The sequence below is a fragment of the Podarcis vaucheri genome (genome assembly GCF_965113315.1).
Source record: "Podarcis vaucheri genome assembly, chromosome: 1".
In the NCBI taxonomy this organism is placed as follows: Eukaryota; Metazoa; Chordata; class Lepidosauria; order Squamata; family Lacertidae; genus Podarcis; species Podarcis vaucheri.
In genome coordinates this window covers 45,841,891-45,864,968 of record NC_138759.1, presented here as the reverse complement: position 1 = coordinate 45,864,968, position 23,078 = coordinate 45,841,891, and the positions used below count along the sequence as shown (strand labels likewise).

Below are 23,078 nucleotides of genomic sequence, written 5' to 3'. Positions count from 1 at the left end.
CCAGTGTCTTAAAACCAGCACTTACTTCTGCCAAATACCTCACTGAAATCTCTGCCCATTCTTTCTCTGGATCAGGCCATCCCCTGCATGACACCTCCACGGGACTTGCGACAAAATGATTGATGGTTCTTTGTTTGGTTTCTTGCCCTTAATATATTTACAGTTAAGGGTGTGATATACTGTAATTAATTTAAACTTGTATTTGTTATCTAAGTTTTCAGCAGAGGAAAGCTAATATCTGTTTAATACTGTTTGTTGATAGGAGAACACCTTCCTTCAAAGTTGCAAAAGGAAAAAAACCTGTTGGAAATCCCCAGGAATCAGGAGAATTGACACAGGATTTTAGTATAATCTTTGCTCAGGATTCTGAAGATTCTGGTAATAATGGGGAAAAAATTCTTTTATTAAAAATATAAAAATACACCTAAGAGGGGAAAACTACATAATATAGAAATGAAAACATGCTGTGTAATGTTGTTGCTGTTGTTGTTGTATGTTTGTTTGTTTGTTCATATTTTTTTTCCCTGACAGGAACTCAGGGCAGCTAACATATAAAAATACACCATATTATTCTGCCATATAGTATAATCCAGTTTACTAATCTAATATTTTGATGATATTTTGGCCATTGACCATAGCAATATGCAAAATTCTTACCAGTCAAGTGCACAGATTAATTGCTTTCTTCATGGTACATACGTAAATTTGATACAGACCTCCTCTGGCTTCCATAAACAGAATTAAAAGCATTATTATTAATCTATTATCAGTTCTCTCATCTTCTTTCATTATGAAAACATTGAAGGTGGTGGAGAGTAATAGAGGTGTAGGATAAATGATTCATTCAATTAGGAGATGAGAACTGTACTTTATCTAGGTCAGGCCTCCCCAATTTATAACCCACTTTGGTGAACAGAGCTCATCAGACGCATACTGTAGCCTGCTAGAGCAGACCTTTCCAAACTGTGTGTCGCAACATTCGTGAGTCATCTGCAGTGTATAAGTGTATTGCATGAACGCTCCCCGTGCTCCTTGCGGGACTGGAAAAGGGTTAGTTTAACCTCTGCTTTGCTAGTAAAACTGAGTTACTGTCTTGTGAAATGATGCATGTCTAAAAAGTGTGTCATCAACATGAAAAGTTTGGAAAGCTCTGTGCTAGAAGCTTGATAAACTTCCAGCAGTCCCAAGTCAACAGATTTTTTCAAGTCCTTATTTGTGACTTGAATAAACCAATAGTGATCTATAAATATTTTTGATGGTAGCTTTACTCAGCCACAGGACCATTAAAGGTAAAGGATCCCTGACAGTTAAGTCCAGTCACAAACGACTCTGAGGTTGCGGCGCTTATCTCACTTTACTGGCTGAGGGAGCCAACATTTGCCCACAGTTTTTCCATGTCATGTGGCCAGCATGACTAAGCCGCTTCTGGCGAAACCAGAGCAGTGCATGGAAACGCCATTTACCTTCCCGCCGGAGCGGTACCTATTTATCTACTTGCACTTTGACTTGCTTTCAAACTGCTAGGTTGACAGGAGCTGAGACCGAACAACGGGAGCTCACCCCGTCACGGGGATTCGAACCACTGATTTCCAATCGGCAAGCCCTAGGCTCAGTGGTTTAGACCACAGCACCACCCGCGTCCTACAGGACCATTAAAGATGTGCTAATAACTCATTTCAGATGTTTCTTCGGTGCACTCCGTGGAGTCTGATCCAGTAACACTGTTGATGTCCAGTCTATCAGAGCACCCTCAAAGCTATCATAAAGCACAGCCTTATCCTAATGGAGGAAAGACAGGAACTCTGGATCAAGGAGTCCAAGGTAAAGTTTAACTGCATTTAGGCAGAAGGGGGCAATTTTCTGGGTAACTTGAGATACAATTATACAATTCATAAACATCAGCTTGAAGGGGTGGTTGCACTCATTTTGTGCATATGTTAATTTCAATTTAACACATTTAAACACACATCCACCCTCCATCTCTGTTTTATCCCTGAGGAGGTGTGGAATGTATCAACTAAGAAAATGATATAGTCCATGGGAAATGTTGGTTAAAATGTGAGATTATAAATTAGGAGGAATCGAGTGGAAAAACAGGGTTGGCTAGGAAATATATCAAATTCTTAGGGGGTTGGAATAATGAACTGAGGAATCTGCTCCAATTACACGCCTCTGTGTGAAATTCCTCCTTGTTCTCATTACATATTTGGCCTTTCCCCAAAACTTAAATTCCTACATTGGGGATGTATGTCAAACACAGACAAATCACCCGCCAACAGAGCCTGCAAGGCATTCAGTAAAGCAGCTCTGTAAAATGCTGTGTCAGTTCCAAAACAACCACTTCTAAATCACCAGAATAGGAGCCAAGTTGATTTAGCAGATGCTGTAGTATAAGGCCTGATAGCCCCTTAGTTTTTTTACCATTATAAATTCTGCTTCTGCTCCTTGAGTAGTGGCAACCCAGGGAGATCAGACATAGAATTTGGCACAGGGTGTCACATTGATGGGTGGTTATTCTTCCAGGAGTGCATTATGACAGCTTTTTAGCGTGATGGGGAAAGGTAATAGCTCAGTGGTATTTTTGCATGAAAGGAGCCCAGGTTCGGTCCCTAGCATAGTCAGGTAAGGCTGAGAAAAAAATCCCTTGTCTGAAACCATGGAGAGCTACTGTAAGTCTCTATAGGCAACACGGAGCTGGCTATTGGCTCAGTTAGAATACAAGGATCCTGACTAGCACGAGATTTTTAAGTTCTCAGGTAGAAGAATTTCCCTTTTCCATTAGGAGGCCTTTTTGGTTGCACCATTGCCTAATAAAGGGTAGTTCCCCAGCAATATATAATAAGGCCATCTCTGCAGTTGCACACTGGTTGTGAAATATGCTTCCTCCTGAGATTAGGCAGGTGCTGACAATGGTTAGTTTTTCAGGAGCCAAAGCTGAACCAAAAACTGAAGTAACCAAGAGCCTAGACACTCTGCAGAACCTGGGGAGAAGAGAGCCAGAGATTGATGTCACAAAGCAGAAGAAAAAGAAAGAGAAGAATGTCTTCAAAAAGCTTTTTAGCAAGAAATAAGAGCAGCAAATGAAAGAGAGTGCTACAGTTCTGTGGATGTGCTGGGTTCTTCTTTTGACTACACCCTATTGCCTTCACTAAGTAAATAAAACAAGAAACAGTGCCACTGTCAATAATTCAGCACCAATATATTTCAGACTGTAAACCATATGGATTGAAAAGCCATAAAAGTGACTGTAGACTGGCTGCTTTCAGCATACTTATTTTTTTAGAGGGAAGTACTGCTAGAAAGGATGACTTAAGCCTCCTTCACATATTAAACATGTGAAAGGGTCTTTGCGACTACAAAGAGCCTCTCCCCACTGCTGGCCCATCCCCTTACATTAGGCTGTTGCCATCAATGGGTTGTGCATTAAAAATGCACTATCGTAAGAGAAAAGCATGAAACTGTTTGCGTTCCTTCATTTTAATGTTTAGAAACTGTTTTCCAGAGAGAACTAGGTTTTAGATAATACATAGAATGGAGACCAAATTTTATACTGATGTTTCTCTAGTTTAAACTAATGGAAAACATTTTTTCATATACCATACCTCTTTAAATAAAACTGACCCCACACGAAGATTTACTGTTGCAACTGTTTTATTATGAAGTTACAGTCACCACATAGTAACTGCATATTTTTTTGTTCTTCCTGAGATACTCTTAAAGCAAAAATAAAAAATAAAAAAATTCCTGAGTTCCTTCCTAGTACACTACATCTACTTCTATTTATTTTGCCTTTATTAAATGTGGCAATGCTTTATTTAAAACACACCAAAAATGTTTAACCTTGACTGCTTTAGAACAAAATTGGTCATACTTTGTCTCTTAAGTCCCTATTCTTTATATTTCAAATTTCTTGACAAGATGATGAAAATACAGTGGTGCCTCGCAAGACGAAATTAATTCGTTCCGCAAGTCTCTTCGTCTTGCGGTTTTTTCGTCTTGCGATGCACGGTTTCCCATAGGAATGCATTGAAAATCAATTAATGCGTTCCTAGGGAAACCGCCTTCAGACCAGGTCCGGGGACAGTCTGTCCCCGGACCTCTTCTGAAGGCTGGGGGGGGGGACAAGGGCTTTTCTTCCCACCCCCAGCATTTTAAAAAACCCTGGGACAGCGGAGGACTTCTCCGCTGTCCGGGCGATCTTAAAATGCTGGCGGGCGGCATTTTAAAATCGCCCCGGGACAGCGGAGGACTTCTCCGCTGTCCGGGGCGATTTAAAAGCCCCTGGGAAGGCAGGCAGGGGAGACAAAGACTTTCGCCCCCCGCCCGCCTTCAGAAGGTGTTCCCGCCCCCCCCCGGCCCGGCTTCGCAGCAGCGCTACGAAGCCCGGCGGCTGGGGCAGGTGTTCCCGCCCCCCCACCCCGCTTTGGAGCAGCGTTCCGAAGCGGGGTGGCTGGGGCAGGTGTTCCCGCCCCCCCACCCCGCTTCGGAGCACCGTTCTGAAGCGGGGCGGTGGGGGAAGGTGTTCCCGCCCCCCCGCCCCGCTTCGGAGCACCGGGAGAAGCGATCTCCCCGCAGCCCCTTGCTTCAAAAGAGGCCCGGGGGCAGTGGGAAGCGCTTCCCGCTGCCCCCGGACCTCTTTTGAAGCAAGGGGCGGTGGGGAGAAGCGATCTCCCCACCGCCCCTTGCTTCAAAAGAGAAGACCCGCTGTCCCCGGGGCAAGCTTCATTTTGCGAAGCAAGCCCATAGGGAAATTCGTCTTGCGAGGCAACTCGAAAACGAAAAAACCTTTCGTTTTGCGAGTTTTTCGTCTCGCGAGGCGTTCGTCTTGCGGGGTACCACTGTATACCATTTCTGGGTGGTCTTGCTTTTATATGAGAGATGCAAATACTTTTGAACCACATTCTGAAACAGTATAAATCATATTACCCCAAATAATTTCTGAAGAGTGGATATAATTTGCTCCAGCTGAAGATCTGGTTTTTAATACTTAATGTTCTGTGGAGACAAAATTCTTCTGACACTATTTAAGGCTCTGACATGCCTACCCTCAGGTTTATAGTAACATCTTCCAGAGCATTCATAAGCAATGGAAACCAGCTTTTTACAGGGTATGTTCAATTTACAGCAAACATGTTGAAGGCTTCCTTTTTAATTATACAACATAACTGTTTGCCATTGCATCCCCCAGCAGGTTTTGCATGCAAAGATAGAATCACCAACTGTGCACTGCTTGGGTGTAACAGGTTGCCTCATCAAAGAACCAGGCATGTGGAATCAGGGCACCTGACATCACAATTCATTTAGAGGTTTTGCTGATCTCTGCCAGTCCAAATAGCGATATTATAGTGCCAATTTTTTAAAAAAATACTACCATTGTTAGAATCAGCTGCCTCGAAGCACCAAAAGAGCAACATTTATTTATTGAGTCAGATTAGCAGTTCATCTATCTAGCCTAACACTGTGAATGCTTACCACAGCATGTCTCAGACGCATTTTCTGAGCGCATCAGGTAGGTGCTATTCCCAGCCCTAGAGTAAGGATACCAGACGTCCCCGGATTTACACATCAGTCCCCATACAAAATCCACTGAAGTTGAAAAGTGTCCCCAGATTCATTGAAAAAAATCTGGTAACCTTACCCTCAATAAATCTCCAATTAAGTGTTTGCAGAGGATACTTAACTCCCTTCTGAATCACTTCTATTGTGGCAAATTTAGCTATAGATTCAGGTTTAAAAGGATCAAATACAAGCAAAAGCAGTCATGTTGTGGACTGAGTTTGTTGAATTTAACTAGCAGATCTGACTAAACACGGAGGCAATACAAGCAAACAAGGCAATATTGCAAATACCGTATTTTTCGCTCTATAACACGCACCTGACCATAACACGCACATCGTTTTTAGAGGAGGAAAACAAGGGAAAAAATATTCTGAATGAAACAGTGGACGTATCATTTTTGTGCTTCATGCTGTGGCCACAGACATGTGATCTGATGGTGAATTTGGGGTGACCCAATGCAAAAATCCTGAGAATCCCTGTGGATCCATGCTTTGTAACCACGTTTTTGCACCATTGCAGCCCCAGGCAACAGTGGGTGCGTGATTTTTTTTGGGGGGGCAGGCTGTAGCCATGGACATGCTATGTGCTCTGATGGGGAATTTTGGCTGACCCAATGCAAAGATCCTGAGGATCCATGTGGATCCATGCTTTGTAACCATGTTTTTGCACCATTGCAGCCCCAGGCAACAGTGGGTGCGTGATTTTTTTTTGGGGGGGGGGACAGGCTGTAGCCATGGACATGCTATGTGCTCTGATGGTGAATTTTGGCTGACCCAATGCAAAGATCCTGAGGATCCATGTGGATCCATGCTTTGTAACCACGTTTTTGCACCATTGCAGCCCCAGGCAACAGTGGGTGCGTGATTTTTTTTTGGGGGGGGACAGGCTGTAGCCATGGACATGCTATGTGCTCTGATGGGGAATTTTGGCTGACCCAATGCAAAGATCCTGAGGATCCATGTGGATCCATGCTTTGTAACCATGTTTTTGCACCATTGCAGCCCCAGGCAACAGTGGGTGCGTGATTTTTTTTTGGGGGGGGGACAGGCTGTAGCCATGGACATGCTATGTGCTCTGATGGGGAATTTTGGCTGACCCAATGCAAAGATCCTGAGGATCCATGTGGATCCATGCTTTGTAACCACGTTTTTGCACCATTGCAGCCCCAGGCAACAGTGGGTGCGTGATTTTTTTTTGGGGGGGGGACAGGCTGTAGCCATGGACATGCTATGTGCTCTGATGGTGAATTTTGGCTGACCCAATGCAAAGATCCTGAGGATCCATGTGGATCCATGCTTTGTAACCACGTTTTTGCACCATTGCAGCCCCAGGCAACAGTGGGTGCGTGATTTTTTTTGGGGGGGGCAGGCTGTAGCCATGGACATGCTGTGTGCTCTGATGGTGAATTTGGGGTGACCCAATGCAAAGATCCTGAGGATCCATGTGGATCCATGCTTTGTAACCACATTTTAAGTGGGGAGGGAAGGAAAAACACAGAAGGCTAAGAATGCAGGAGAGGGCTATAACGTGAGGAAAGGAAGGCAAAAGTTTCCCCCCACCCACCCACACAAGCCAGCCAGCGTGTGCTCTCTCTCTCTCTCTCTCCCTCTTTAAATGGAAGAAAGCATATTTGAATGCTGTGTGTCTCCAAAAACAAAAAGCAGGAAGTCAAATCAGAATTTTAAGCCGAACCTGTAATCTCTCTTCCCTTCACAAACATTGTTCCTCCGGAGCAGGGAGAGGATAGAAGGACGGACGCTCTGCTTTCCCCTCTACGTGCCTGGAGGGGAGGGGCTTTCCCTGCTCTTTGTTCCGTTTGAGCAAACACAGTAACGAAACAGAGAGGGCGGGCAGTAAGACCCTGAGGCAGAATGCAGGAAAGCTGCCACTTCCTCTCTCACGGAGCTCCCTTCTCCCTGAAGCGCGGTTTGATTTTTGCCTCATTTTTCGGCTCCAGGGACCACACATTCGCTCCATAACACGCACAGACATTTCCCCTTCCTTTTTAGGAGAAAAAATCTGCGTGTTATAGAGCGAAAAATACGGTAATTATAATGGGTTTCATTAAGTTATAATACTAAATTATTTTAGCAATGGTGGTTTTTATTCACAGCTGAAATGCATCAGCCCTCTTTAAAATAGGAAATGGAAACAATAGTGATTAGCAAAGGAACAGCAAGAATATCTGTATGGTATGATGTAATTGCTCATAGTGGAATTGATGCAAGAAAGCTCCACTCTTCACAGTTTCCATTGGTACTGAAGTCCAACACATCTCCTTCATTTCCATTAGAGTTGCAGAGGGTCACCATTCAAAGTATTATAAACAAATCCCTGTGACCTCTCAAGTTAACGTATCAACAATGTCACCCCTTGCAATACAATCTCAGCTACTTACTGACTTGGTAACTTTAACTGAGTGTCGTCCAGCCCCATCAGAATCACCTCCTGAAGCTCTTCCTGCTATGTTCCTCGCATTGTTCACAAGCTACAACCCAGGTATGTGACCTTGAACATGGATGGCTCAAAAAATAGGAATATTAATAAATAAAGAAGCCATCTGTTCAAACTAGGCAGGGTGGGAACTACACTTGTTAGTGTTCACTGCAAACTGTATGGTATGACTATGCCTTAGCATAACCTCCAACAATGTAAGTGTTGGGGGCTAATTGGTGCCCTGCTCAGGGTGACAGAATTTCCTTCTAGCCTGAGACCAAATGTTTTTCTTCTTCTGTATAGCATGCTGGATGGCCTGGAGGATGTGGTCTTCGCTACAGAGGATGTTATAGGTGCACAGGTTTAGTAGTCTGTCGAAGTCCTCCGCACTGTAGGTTAAATGGATTGTTTGGTAAGGCGAGTCTTTACCCAAGTTTACTTCACATCCACTCATTTCAGAAGGAGTGCGTTTCACTCCTGAAAGAAAGAAACAAAATAATACCACTGGTAAGCAAACCTTACTTCATTCAGAGTTCTGTACTGCATTTTGGTTGGAAGTGTCAACGCTTGCTAAACTGGAAACAACCAACAGCAACAAAACGATTCCACATTACTCTACCTATTCCATGCTCTCCTTGTTATGCACGACCCAATTTGCTGAGCAGTAAGAAATTCCAAAAGTACTATAGGGTTTTCTTTTCTTTTGGGCAAGACAACATTGCACTTTTAGGGTATTTTTCCAATACTCATTTCTGCAAATCCAAGCAGCATCCCCTTGAAACTTTCATTCAGCCAGCTAAAAGTCCCAAGAAAAGTTTCTCCTGTGATAGCAACAATGCATCTTTGCAAATTCTTTTGTTGTTGTTGTTTGCATCTGTGTGCTCTTCCAAGTATGCATTCATATGCACAATTTACCCTAGCACATACATTATTTTACATACTGCTTGGCTGGGGAACTGCTGTGCAAAATTCAGAGAATGGAATCTTGAAGGGTGACTGTGTTTGGGTTCGCATATTGTTTCAGAAAATGCAGATTACATAAATTGGCCTTTAGGAGCACACTGAATCAACTCCCCACCCCAGCCATAGGGGCAGAGGTAGAAGCCAGGGGCATTCTTTTCCCAGGCCTCTGAAAAGGGTGAAAATGTCCATAGTGAATAAATAGTGTGTGGTTTCTGCAAACAATTTTGGAAATGACACCTATAGAATCTCACCATGGCTGGGGCAAGCTTTGGAGATAATTGCAGAGCATTCCCTCCCTCTTTGAATTTCGTCCAATCTTATGCAGTATGAAGCCCTACTATATTTTGCTATTGGCAAGCCTCCTGCTTGTACAGTTTTACAGCTGCCATGTGAGCCTGTAGCTCAGAAATGTGTTACTGTCTGGGATTCATGTTTGCTTGTCTCCAATTAACAGTTTGGGGCCAAGGTGGAAGACTGCAAATCTTGACTCCGGCATTCTTTCCATATACTCTCATTGGCCTTTTATTGGAAGGAAAGTGGAATCTTATGTTAGGTCCAACCCATTCCCACATTTACAATTTGGAGTGATGGATTCACTACACACAAATTCCAAATTATGGCTATTTAAAAATAGATTGCTTACTTGCTTCTTGTGTTATTTAGCTGCTTGGGAAAGTTGGAAGACACAGCCAGAGTCTATTATGTGTAAACAATAGCTGGCCTAGCACTTCTGTAATAAACCTCCTGCCACAAAACCTATTGGATAACTCAGGGGTCAAAGTTTGACTCTTCCCCAGCCTTTCAGCTATTCCACAACCCAGCTAACTAAATGCCACCACTGCTCCCAATTCTGGGACATATTCGCATAGAACATAGTAAGATGCATATAAATTATGCCAGATATATATTGGGAATGCCAATTTACTACACAGCAAGATACAAAAAAATCAATCAAGCCATTCCTACTTCTCACCCAGGGTGTACACACCCCCCTTCCACCTCTCATCTGGGTGGGGTGGGGTGGGGACAGGTTTTTAGTTATTTCAGAGACCTGTGTTCAGTGAGTGGGTGGGTGGGTGTATAAATCCGCAAACCTCTCTCCTTCCTCTCTGTGTTGCTGGCAGGGGAAAGTGGGTGTATGGGAAAAAAATCCTGGTGGGTGCCAGTTTTCCCCAGAACTCCCTCCAAGTAATGCTATGTCAACATGCACCAACATTTCAAGGGGGGGGATGGCAGGCACCAGCGAGGGTTCCTAGTGATAGAAGCATCAAATGGATTAAACAAAAAAATTAAATGGGGGGAAAAAGACTGAGAAGTTCAGACTAGAGATTGCTATTAAAAATGTATTAGGCAATGGATGCTGAATTTACCTGGTGCCTTGTACTCCTTGAAGGAGGCACATACTAGAGGGAAATAAATCAGAATTGGCGCTTGTGGGTTATCTTCATCTGAGAACACATAGCACTCTCTGGGATTCTTCCAGTCTTCTTCGGTTAGGTCAACTTTTGGAAAAGGAATACTTTGCTGTTCGCAGTATTTGGCTGTCAAACGTATTTGCTGGAGAAGACACAAATCAACACTTTCTGTTTATCAGAATTTAAGTCAATAGTACGGCACACTGAATTAACCCATGATTGGCCACCTAGAGAGGGCTGAAATGTGGGGTGTGAATACAAAACACATAGGTAAAGGTAAAGGTACCCCTGCCCGTACGGGCCAGTCTTGACAGACTCTGGGGTTGTGCGCCCATCTCACTCAAGAGGCCGGGGGCCAGCGCTGTCCGGAGACACTTCCGGGTCACGTGGCCAGCGTGCCAGAGCCGCACACGGAAATGCCGTTTACCTTCCCGCTAGTAAGCGGTCCCTATTTATCTACTTGCACCCGAGGGTGCTTTCGAACTGCTAGGTTGGCAGGCGCTGGGACCGAACAATGGGAGCGCACCCCGCCGCGGGGATTCGAACCGCCGACCTTTCGATCGGCAAGCCCTAGGCGCTGAGGCTTTTACCCACAGCGCCACCCGCGTCCCACAAAACACATACCCGGATACAAAATACAGGCTACTGTTCTATTCTCTAAGATGCTTTGACAGCAATTGTTATAGGAAAATGATATTATTATGATTACTTTATTTATATCACACCCATCTCATAAATTTAAAATTAAAAGTGAAAAGAAGTTTTTAATGTTTGAAGTTTTATTCTGTTTTTAGTGTTCTGTTGGAAGCCACCCAGAGTGCCTGGGGAAACCCAGCCAGATGGGTGGGGTACAATTATTATTATTATTATTATTATTATTATTATTATTATTATTATTACCAAATGTGTCCAATAGGCTTTATGTGTGTGTATTACTTCTGTTAACGAGAGAGAGAACACCCAATAACAACAGCCTTTTAAATCCCAGCCCGGTGACTTTTTTACAGGGACCACACAATTCTTTTCAGAGCCAGTGGGAAAGGCATCACCACTGTGGCGCTTGATTCTTGAATAGCAAGGTGGATTCAGAGGTGGAGTGAGTATACCAAACCCACACCCCTATAACTCCCTGCATTAGCAAGGAAGGGACTCCACTAACTTGTCCTTATAAACCGCTTACATACATACCTGCATCATGTTCCAAAAGCTGATTTTATGACTCTCATTAAATCTACTTCCACCTCTCTTAGGTGTCATGTTTGCTTCAGCAAGCCCCACCCCACCCCCCAGTTTGTATGTGGGATATTCAGATCCAGAGTCAGCATGGCAGTTCCCTTATAAGCTCTGAAACTGCTTTAAAGTAGATCCAATAATTTGTCTACCCTGCCTAATACTCTGACTGACAACAGTTCTCTGGGGTTCCCATTACCCCTTTAGGTAAAGGTAAAGGGACCCCTGACCATTAGGTCCACTTTATTGGCCGAGGGAGCCAGCATTTGTCTGCAGACAGCTTCTGGGTCATGTGGCCAGCATGACTGAGCCACTTCTGGCGAACCAGAGCAGCACACAGAAACGCCGTTTACCTTCCCACCGGAGCGGTACCTATTTATCTACTTGCACTTTGATGTGATTTCGAACTGCTAGGTTGGCAGGAGCACGGACCGAGCAACGGGAGCTCACCCCGTCGCAGGGATTTGAACCGCCAACCTTCTGATCAGCAAGTCCTAGGCTCTGTGGTTTAACCTGATCCTTAACCAGAAACGCCAAGGATGGAACCTGCTGAACTATTGTTCCTCTCCACAACCGTCTCAAAGCTTCCTGGGATGCCACCTTGCTACAGACACTGGGATGGAAAAGCCATATAGAATTCATTTCTTCTTACCTTGAAGGGTGAACTAATGTCATAATTCACCATGATGATGACATCCACATTCCTCTCTGGCTTAAGGAGTGGTGGAATACTGGTGTTAACAAAAAAGCCGATATCTATTAAGCACAGTGATTTGTCCACTGGTGTCAGCTTGTTAGGAGAAGCATCAAGCACAGTATCTGAAAAAAACAAGGTTTAAGGTTTCTTATCAGCATGACCGTGAGAAAGATGATTATGTCAAAGTAACATGGTAGCAGGTATTAACATCCATCACTGGTAAGATTTGCATTGTCTTTTCATAATAATTCACCTTGCTTCTACTGGGTAAACCCAGCAAACTGAGCAGGAGTTGCACAAGAGCACTCCCCTTGCTATAAAATGAAAATTACATAGGACCGTGGTTCCCAAACTCATGGACCAGTTGAAAATTGCTGAGGGTCTTGATGAATTTTCTGCTGGCTGTAGAAAACTGAGCTAGTTGTGAAGGGCCAAAACCTTTTAGGGAACCATAGTTATTAGTTACCTCGCCATTCAAGAAATTCTTTCTGTTGCAAATAGTCTTTATGAAAGTCAAGACTTTGTAGGAAGTTGTGAGTTTCCCCTTTTAAAGGACGATCAGTTAGAATATCATTAAAGATTTCACCAAGTTTTCCAGGCCCACAAGTTGGAGGCTTATAGATCGAGAAATATCCTTCATGTTCTTCACCTGAAATAAAATATTGAGGAAGTTAATTTCTGGAAGCTTTCCCTTCCCTTTCCAGAACATAACACTTCAGGTATTTTTCCACACAACCATGTTCCATTGATAAAGGCATCATCCAACTGGCACACTCTTGGAAAATGAAAACAAAAGCCAATCACTGACGCTTGTAAGTGGGATTCACAACCAAAAGTTGCAGTGTATCCTCATCCCCCTGATAGGGTTCCTACCAGCAAGGCTATACTATAACCTCCGCTCTCAGTTTCATGGTTTTCTCTTCAAACTCGCAGAGCCTTATTCAATTAAATTGTTGTGCTAGCAGAAGCCAGCAGATCATCCTTGTGCTGACAGAACCTTAGCCTTTGAGCTATGTTGAATGGAAGCCATGGTCAACATGGCTCCTGGATGCCACTGTTTTTGCCCTGGAAGGGAAGGGGAAGGAATTGAGGAATTGGGATGTGATGCAAGACTGCCAAATCGAGACTTCAAAGTTTTGTGTCCTCTGTCCTATGAACCAACCTGGCTTGTGGCATCACAGAGGGTGGCCCATAGAAGCAGTCAAAAACATTTTTAAACATTAATTTTAACATTAAGTTAATTATTTATGTGACAAATTTGAGAAGGGAATAAGCATGTTGGGGGAGCTGCATGCAACCCACAACTGTGCAAGCAAGAATAAAGAGGTCAGTACTGGAGCTCTTACTTTTGGCCAGGTCTTTGGCCCATCGATCCCAAAATTCTTCTGTCGTTGAAGCAGTATACAGCCCATCCATAAGATTCACACAGAAGATGTTAGTCCAGATACCTGTAAATCCAAACACATAGAAAAATCATTGTACTAGCCCAAGTTAACCACCAGAATCCGGAGAATCAGTGTCTATATGCTCAGTGAATAAACAAATTATTTGCCTTAGCACCAAGTTATTAGTCACACTACCACAAGAGAGGCCAAATGTTGCTTTATCACTGAAACACAGGAAGTAGATTCAGATCATTACTTTTTCAACCATTTTGTCAGTCTGCTGCTCTTGAAAGTAATTTGTGAGTGGCAAAGGAAAATGAACACTGTGCATTTTTGGTTTGCAATGAAAGCATGAAAGGAATTGGTTGTTCTTTGTTCCATACATTAGTTGCCTCTATTAGCACTGCTAACAATACTTTTAAACAACAGCTGGAAGGAATGCAGTAAGAGCATAATCACACCATGACACACTCAATTACAGGAGTGTGGTGTCTTGGGAAACTGAGTTTGTTCTTTACACAGAGATAGAATCTTGTATAAGCTACATCGTATATCAACAATGAGGTATAACATTATTAAAAATAATATGAGAGATATGCTTGTACACTGGCATCATTTGGTTGTCATGAAGCATTGATAACATTGAAGAACGGAGATGTGCAAGGATGTCAAAAGGCTGATAGGTTTTCTAGTTTAGCTTATGAATAAACAGATCACCTTCCAGATAACAAATCCGGGATTCTGGGATCTTCTTCACTAGCTTTCCCATGAAGAATTCACTATCAAAATCTTCTGCACGAATGTTGACACCATATTTCTGGAACCCTACTTCATAAGGAGAGAAGTCCACCCATTCTGCAAACAAAATGGTGTACAGAAGGTTAAATGCCTCTAAACTTTATAGCTAGTTCACTAACATAAAAAGAAGCAGAAAAGAAGTAAGCAAACATCCTCAGTGGGCATTCTTGGTGGAAGAACTAGCATCATCAGACAGCAAACCTTTGAGTCCCATTTTTGTATCTTAATGTAAAGTCTGACTAGGGTAGTAAATGATGGTCTAAATTAAAAATAGAATAATTTACCCTGCACTGTATTTAAAGAACAAAAGGCCAACTAGCAGAGAGCAACAAAAGGTGTGCAAAGGAATCACCTAAGATCATTCAAGCAAGATTTTGGATGACAAAACACTGACAATTTTATGCAACATCTGGAATATGGGTACAGAAAACACCACCTACAAAAAAGTCAACATGGGATACAAGGTAATTTCTTCTTATTTCACATATCATCATTTGAAATTTTGAACTATTGGTTTTCATTACAATTTTTAAAGACGTTAACATGGAAACAGGCTCAGGTTTTCAGGGAAAGAAAGCAGATAATTCCAAATCAGGGTTAAAGCCATTGAAAAGGAATCTCCTAGAAGCCAATAGGAAGAGACGTATAAATATTATTCACATTAGGACTCTAAATACCAGTTTGATATGACTGTAAGCTTTAAACTGAAAGAAAAATGCAATCCAAACTCCCAATTACAAATTAAGGAGACTCTTGTTTAATTTGACCTTCTGAAGGTCTACTCTAAGAAATGGATTCCCCTACAAAATAGAAGCAACTCAACTGCAAAACCAAATGACATTTCTCTCTGTCTTTAAATGCTCAAAGCATTCAGCAGCAGCATCAAGGATTCCATTCAACAACAGTGAGGTTAGCATGACAACACCTACCTCTGAAATCAAAGGTGCTGACTTTGTCTTTGACATTTACAGCTGTGTAGATAGGCAAAGGGTTCTGGCCTTGATCCAAAGCCTGCCGCTGTTCTGAGAGTTTACTGTCATTAAACTAATATCAAAGCAAATGGAAAAAAACAACATTGAAGCCAATATCTCATGAGCATCCAGTATCAAAAGGATGATTATGAAACCATATTGATTCCCGCCCCACCGCGCCCCCTGCAATCTAATACTGACTTTACTCTCTGCAAGTATATATGCTGTAAGCTGCCCTGAGTGGCAGGGGAAACCCAGCCAGATGGAGAGGGTATGAATAGGTCTAGATAGTTATTAAATCTCATTGTCTGGCCATTTTTTCTGAGTGAAAGGTTAATGTTGGAATAGGAAAATGAGCTTCCTACTGCCCCCCGAAAAGAAAAATCCAATCTAGAAATAGCAGGTGTGCCCATTCCCTTCCTACCATATATGAATCTGTCTTCTATGGAGTCATACCATTGGTCCAAGTGTTCTCTATCCAAACATGCAACAGCTCTCCAGGGATTTTCGAATCACCTAACTATCACCTTTCACTGGATAGGCCAAAGACTGAGTATAGCAGTTACTGCATGGAAATAATGTGATCTACCCCTGAACTATAGGTCTTCTACACACACACACACACACACACACACACACACACACACCATCACCACCACTTCTTCACTGATAAGATAGGGAAAGCTCAAATGCCCCAAGGAATACAACTTTCTCTCCCCGTTTACGTCATAGCACATGACAGTAAAGATGCTTAGTTGCTGTTATGTACCATAAGTCTTGGCCTCTTGCAGGCTCACCAAAAATTGAGCCAAGGGCATTTCACAACAATTTGATGGTGCTTGTTTGGTGCTAGCCTTTAGCAGATGAGTTTAGGGTAGCATGGGAATTGGCTTGGCTTAAAATTTCCCTCCCCACTCCAACGAAGAACATGATTTTCATGTTTAAGATGAATAGAGAAACAACCCCTAGCCCGCCAATCTTTCTATGAGTTTCACTCTGTTCTTTTCTTGTAGAAATGTTTTAGGGGAACTAGTAACTAGTTTCAGAATGGTTTTCCTTGTGCACCATTTCCTTGTGTACAGTTCTTAAGATATGATGGGAGGCAGCAATCCAATGCACATTTACTGGGAGTAAGTCCCATTGAACTTAGTAACGCCTACTTCTGAGTTTATCTGTGGTTCAACCCTGTGCTGATTAAGTCAGCATAAATATAAGCACTACCTTTCAAATGCTGCTTTCAATGCTCTTTTTTTAACTGAACATTTTAGGTAGGTTCCAGTCGTGTCCGACTCTAGGGTTGCGTGCTCATCTCGCTCTAGAGGCCGTGAGCCGGCTCTGTCCGAAGACACTTCCGGGTCACGTGGCCAGCGTGACAAAGCTGCAGCTGGCAAGCCAGCACCAGCACAGCACACGGAAACACCGTTTACCTTCCTGCTATAAAGCGGTACCTATTTATCTACTTGCAGTTTGACGAGCTTTCGAACTGCTAGGTGGGCAGGAGCTGGGACCGAACGACGGGAGCTCACCCCGTCGCGGGGATTCGAACCACCGACCATACGACCGGCAAGTCCTAGGCACTGAGGTTTTACCCACAGCGCCACCAGCATCCCATATCTGAACATTTTATACTTGGGCAAAAATTATTAAAGTGCTCGAACCACTACTCAGGGAGTGCTCTGTGGTGTGCAAAGTTAATAGCACTTGCAAAACCTAAAATATTGTCAAAGGGGAAAAGATGGCTCTTGCAAACAGTGTAACCTAAAGCTGTGTGAGAGTCTTTCATGGTTTTCGTTGACTGGGAAAAAAACTGCCTCCATCCGCAGGGATTTGTCAACAGGTAAGCCCTTGTGACTACAGAGATCCATCAGAGCCCCTAGTTTAGGAATAACAAAACATTTAATATACATACTTTATCATGTAAGAAAGCTTCTTGAACAAGGGCCCAGAGAGCTGTAAAAGATCGATGGTGCCCCCTTTTAACCCTCTCAACCAGCTCCTTGTGATAATACTTCAATCGATCGATGGAAATAATATCTATTTTGCTCTTCAACATGCTGCTTTTAGCTACTTTGATAGCTTCTTCCAAATTTTCATGTGACCAATCAGTATTTCTGTACAAGTCTGTCATAGTCCTAAGAAAGGGAGGAGAAAAAACAGCATTTACAGAACAAGGATGATGATTTTATTTACCGTATTGGCCTCACTTTGCCCCCAAATTCCGACTGTGAAAAGTTAAAGTGTGGCTTATATTAACGACCTTACGGTATGCAGCCAGGAGCGCGGGGCAAAGAGCACCAGGAGCGTGGCAAAGCGCCGCCTGCCCCGCGCATCCTCTCCCCCCAAGGCCGGGAAAGGAGAGAGGGGAAAGGCTGCTGGCAACACTGCACGCCCCCGCCCCCCCCCCAGTATGCAGCCAGGAGCAGCAAGGAATGGACTGGCTTATATTCAGGTATTTTTTAATTTTTTTATTTCCCCCGCTCCAATTTTAAAGGTGCAGCTTATATTCAGGTGCTGCTTACATTCGGACCAAATACAGTATACCCCAGCTTTTTCCCTCCTGACAGGGATTTTTCTGCGGCCTCAAAATGTCTTCATTTCAGGGCGCTGGCACTAACAGGAACTTCCTACCCCCCTGGGTGCCATGGGGACTTCCATAGTGGCAGAGGCTGATGAAGTCCAGCAAAGGGTCACTTCACCTTACCCCAGAGGTGTAGCAAGGTGGGTGCAGTGGGTGTGGTCCGCCCCGGCTGTCACCTCCGAGGGGGGTGACAAAATGCTGTGCGGAACTCAACGTCTGTGAGAGATGCTGTGGCTTTGGCACATGCAGGCTTCCCGCTGCCGAAACGTTTCGCCCACCGGCTCTCCCTCAGCTGTAGGTGCCACTATGGCTGAAGGAGAATCGAAACTCAGGTTCCTTAATTTTGTATCTATTGGCTCACATCGCAAAAATTTATTGGAGTGTGAACCAAAATACACTAGTCATGGGAAATCCCACTGAGGTGTATATTTGTTCCACTGACCTTTAGAATGTAGAATGTTAAATGGATTGTGCCCAGTACAGCTGGGATTCTAATTAAATGTGACATACTTTCCTAACTCCTTACCATGTTGACCCAGAAGCAGTGGTGATATATGAAATGCAATCCAAAAGGTTGAGTTTCTGGAGTGCTAGGAGATGACCATAGAATCCTGACATGGCTCTGACTCCGCCTCCTGTTGCCATAACAGCTATCACGGGGACCTGTTAAAAATATATAAGCAATGGCATCACCAAAAATATAAGTGATGACCTCAGAAACCCAAAAAAATTCATTATAAGACTCTGCTTAATGTGACCAATAATTAGATTAGAATTTCAAAATCTTGGCTTTCCAGCATCCATACAGAACAAAATACTGGTTGGAAAACAATGAAATACAGTATGGTAGTGAACTGTGAATTAAAGGTTATTTTGTTTGATCCCTAGAATAAATTATAGAATGTCCTGCTCTCTTAATCTCATTTGCCCTGTGAGGCAAATCCTGACTTTATAGAGGATGGAATGTGGAACATTGGCCAAGAACAAGGTTGCTCACGGCTAAGGTGGGATTCAGTCTCAAATCTCTCATTTTGGCTCTCACTTTGCATGTGCAAAACTGTGCTATCCTATATGAGTGCAGAGGTTATGGAACAGGGCCCCCACTGAATTTCTGGATTTATTTAAGTTGCAAAGTAGACAGTTAATGGGAATTCACACAAGACAAGAAGTTTGCGTGACATCAGAATTGTAGTTTTCAGGACCTCCCTTACAGTACATGAACCTTCACACTTCACAGGTAGTCCTATGTCAAATACAAATCCATGCCAACAACAATCCCAAACATGTGAGTCACCAGATATCTTCCAAACAGATCATGGGATGCTAAGACGCACCTCGTCCTCAAACAGTCCTCGTCTCATATTAACAAGCTTATTCAAGGCATCAGCAACGATCTTCTTCCTTTTGCGAAGGAAGTCCTGCTCATCAGCACAAAGCTCATATCCCAAACGCACATCAAGATTCTGTGGACTGGAACAGAGTTACAGAGCCATGTCACTGTGGAGCAGATGACAGGTCATTTTTACAGTAGCTGCAATTACACAAGCTTCTATCAACAACTAAGACTCATCAGTCAAATTCTGAACCAGAAAAACAAGACTCCCATTCAAGGCATGTTATTATTTATATGGAATTGCTGTGTTGCCTTGGTGGCCTCCTCTTTTCACACATCAGGTATAAATATAACCTTTAAATGGGAACTCCACCTACTTTTCATATATTATTTGTAGGCCTGAAGTGTTTAATTCGTTTAAAAAACGATGAACTGATAAATTGGGCAGAATATTACATAGATATACATAATTTTAAATACAATTCCAAAGTCCAAATTATGGGAATACTTTTAGTAGGTCAGCAATACATGTTTGTTACAAAATACTGTGCAGGCTTTCAGGTCCTCCAGAACTCTTCATTAGGCTTTGTGGTAAACAAAATGGCAGTGAGCAAGAGGAGGAGGAAGGGAAGAGGGAGGAGAAGGAGAAGGTTGGCTGAATTGTGGATGAAGTCTGTGCTTAGTCACTGAAGGGAGGATATGAGAGGAATTCACAGACATTCAAATGAAGTTCTATTAGGTGCTTTGTAGGGCTGCTGTCCGGGAAGAAGGGAGTATATAATGGTTGATGCCCCATTTTAAAAAAATATAAAATATAAAATCCAGCTGTGCTCTATAAGTTACACAGAAATGAGGCCAGCAGATGTGATCCCACTCACTCACTCACTCAGCCCCATGTGCACTCATTGTAAGGTTTTCAATCTTTATGTCTGTACTAAACCAGATGTATTGACAACCATTGTGTACTTGTACAGACACAGGTCTGCACTTCTCCCGGCTTCAGCTAAGAAAGCTACATATAGTGTGGGTAGAAGCAAGTCTTATGAACTTTAGAATAAACCAATTAACTGTGAGGTACAAAAGTGGGGCTTTCTTTATTTTTATCTTCTTGCGCAAATTCACCCAAACACCACCATAATGTAAACTAAAATACAACCACATACATCATTACACAGAGGAGGACCTCTTGGGAAGCAGACCAGCCACCCTCAAGGAAGCAGGGGTAGCATTAGCAGGGGGAAGGGGGGGGGGAAGGGAAGATTCCTTACAAGGACTCCCGTGGGACATACTCCATTTTAAAAATGGCAACAACAAAGAAGTAGTGCTTTCTATTTCTTTTAAGAGCTTTACTTCTGTTTAGTTTTTAAAATAAAAATCAGAAATATTGGTGCTCCTGAGCAAATATCGTTTTGTGGCAAGATGGGGGAGATATTCAGCATGCAAATGCAAGGAATCGGCTTTAATACAAGGAGCAACTGGGAAGATGCAAATGCACATCACACTCAAATGATGCAGTGCAATTAAGAAATGCCATGGCATGACCTGACATGACATTAGCTGAACCACAGCAGTTCTACAATTGTAGAGACGCCTGCTTATTAAAGAAGCAAACTGTCTCCCGTCCCTTCCTCATGTCCTCAAGGTAGCCAGGCCAGAGCACTTTGGAGAAAAAGCAAGTATCTTACCAGTCAATTACCTTGAGGTACAACTCCAAAGCTCCACCCTGAAATGAAACAATATATGTATGAAAAGAACAAAACCTGACAAATAAAATGGAAAAGCCCTGATCGTGCATGATAACGGATCACAAATGAATCACTGCAGCTATCTGTGCTAAGGAGCTGTGATTGCCCTATGTCTGTTTATGAAAGCAATTATAAAAAACAATTAAAGATGGGAGAGAAATCAAAGTTTGTTTGCATTTTAATGAGAAACTACCTAGTTTACACTTCCCAGACCAATACAAGAACCAGTACAAAATAATGTATGTTTCAGGGGAAAGTATGCACACATTTGCAAATGTAGCATAGAAATATGCATTATAGTAAAGAGATGTGCTTTCAAAAAAGTGTGCATAGGTCAAAATGATATACAAAATTGTGTATCTTAAAAGAGAAAATTGCACTATGTAGCTGATCAATTTTCATGCTGCGGGAATGTGGAGAACTGAATTTAAGATTGGAAAAATGAGAAACTTAAATGGACAGATTTTTCTTTGCTCTGGATTCTGTGTTTTCTTGAAACTACATGGCAGCAACTTCCTTGTGGGGCGGTGGGGAATGCAAACTTATGAAGCAGCCCTTTTTTCCTATTCTTGAAGTCCGATACCAACCACAGAAAATGATTTTCTGCATTGCTGGTCTTTCTTGAGATTGTTTTGGCAGGAATGTGAAGCCAATAAGCTCACATGCTAGGGCTGTCTTCAAAGAGTCAAAACACTGGGATGTGGAATCTTTTTTGTTTCTTACTTCATTTTTGTAACTTAACTCTTCTGTCTCAATACTGTCATCAGACTGATGCATAGAAAAGAGCAGGCCAAAATACAGTGGTGCCTCGCAAGACGAAAAGAATTTGTTCCGCGAGTCTTTTCGTCTTGCAATGTTTTTCGTCTTGCGAAGCACAGTCCGTCGCAACTGCGCCTCTTCAAGCGGCTTTTTTTAAAAAGTGCAAGACGTTTTCGTCTTGCGAAGCAAGCCCATAGGGAAATTCGTCTAGCGAAGCAACGCAAAAATGGAAAACTCTTTCGTCTAGCGAGTTTTTCGTCTTGCGAGGCATTCGTCTTGCGGGGCACCACTGTACACTGCTCTGCCTACCATTCAGGAAGTTGAGTCTCCTTAGTCCCTTCTTCCTACTAGGAGTAATTCTTCTCATCAGTCACATCTAGAAGCCAGAATAAAGCTTCCATTATGCTTCTCTCTATCTAGAGCAGGGGTAGGCAACCTAAGGCCTGGAGGCCAGATGCGGCCCAATCGCCTTCTCAATCCAGCCCATGGACGGTCCGGAAATCAGCGTCTTTTTACATGAGTAGAATGTGTCCTTTTAATTAAAATGCATTTCTAGGTTATTTGTGAGGCATAGGAATTCATTCATATTTTTTTTTCAAAATATAGTCCGGCCCACTACATGGTCTGAGGGGTGGTGGACCGGCCCATGGCTGAAAAAGGTTACTGAACCCTGATCTAGAGGGAGATAGGCATGCTGCTACCTGCCAGAAAACAGGGGTGGAAAGCGTTCAGCTAAGCCACCCCTCGTTCCACCCACTTCTGGTACTGAAAACTGTTAAGTTGTGGGTGAACATATCAGACAACACAGTGATTCTTCAAACAGCTCTTGTTTATTCACAGGCCAGAGCAGAACTGAACTGAAGGGTTCAGCCAGCCTGCTTATATAAAGCTCCAGTACAACGTTACTGTAACAGCTTTCTAAAACTATCCAATCACTGAACGTCACTTTCAATCCCGTATTTGCACAACTATCTACAGTATCCCCCTGCTGGCCCAGGGTGAGAACTTCAGTACATAACAAAAACAAACTCCTAGGCTCAGCATGTGCTCAAAGGCAGCTTATTGTTTAATTCTAAATGAGCAAAAGTAGATACAACCACTCTGACATTTGCCCTGCCCTTGTCTAAATGAGAGTGTCACCCTACTGCAACATATCACAGTTTTTAAAAAAATGAAGATGTCTTCTTACAGTTTGGAAAGTGATATGGA

General features: G+C 42.9%; 2 protein-coding genes across 4 annotated transcripts in view; one reads left to right on the top strand and one right to left on the bottom strand.

The window, feature by feature from the left end:
• SPTBN5 (spectrin beta, non-erythrocytic 5) overlaps positions 1-3,924 on the top strand; it is a 107,684-nt gene extending 103,760 nt beyond the window's left edge. For both annotated transcript variants that reach the window (XM_082239075.1, XM_082239076.1), the window contains exons 68-70: positions 263-378; positions 1,681-1,821; positions 2,926-3,924. In XM_082239075.1, the coding sequence (XP_082095201.1) occupies positions 263-378; positions 1,681-1,821; positions 2,926-3,071 (403 nt within the window). In that variant the 3' untranslated portion in view covers positions 3,072-3,924. The remainder of the gene's footprint in view (positions 1-262; positions 379-1,680; positions 1,822-2,925) is intronic.
• Positions 3,925-7,641: 3,717 nt separating this feature from the next.
• Positions 7,642-23,078, bottom strand: part of LOC309541672 (cytosolic phospholipase A2 beta-like) — a 45,310-nt gene continuing 29,873 nt past the window's right edge. For both annotated transcript variants that reach the window (XM_082239799.1, XM_082239800.1), the window contains exons 10-20: positions 21,051-21,088; positions 19,367-19,502; positions 18,559-18,695; positions 17,364-17,586; positions 15,413-15,527; positions 14,403-14,540; positions 13,647-13,748; positions 12,767-12,949; positions 12,256-12,422; positions 10,329-10,515; positions 7,642-8,472 (exon numbers count right to left, since the gene is read on the bottom strand). In XM_082239799.1, coding sequence (XP_082095925.1) covers positions 8,225-8,472; positions 10,329-10,515; positions 12,256-12,422; positions 12,767-12,949; positions 13,647-13,748; positions 14,403-14,540; positions 15,413-15,527; positions 17,364-17,586; positions 18,559-18,695; positions 19,367-19,502; positions 21,051-21,088 — 1,674 coding nt within the window. In that variant the 3' untranslated portion in view covers positions 7,642-8,224. The remainder of the gene's footprint in view (positions 8,473-10,328; positions 10,516-12,255; positions 12,423-12,766; positions 12,950-13,646; positions 13,749-14,402; positions 14,541-15,412; positions 15,528-17,363; positions 17,587-18,558; positions 18,696-19,366; positions 19,503-21,050; positions 21,089-23,078) is intronic.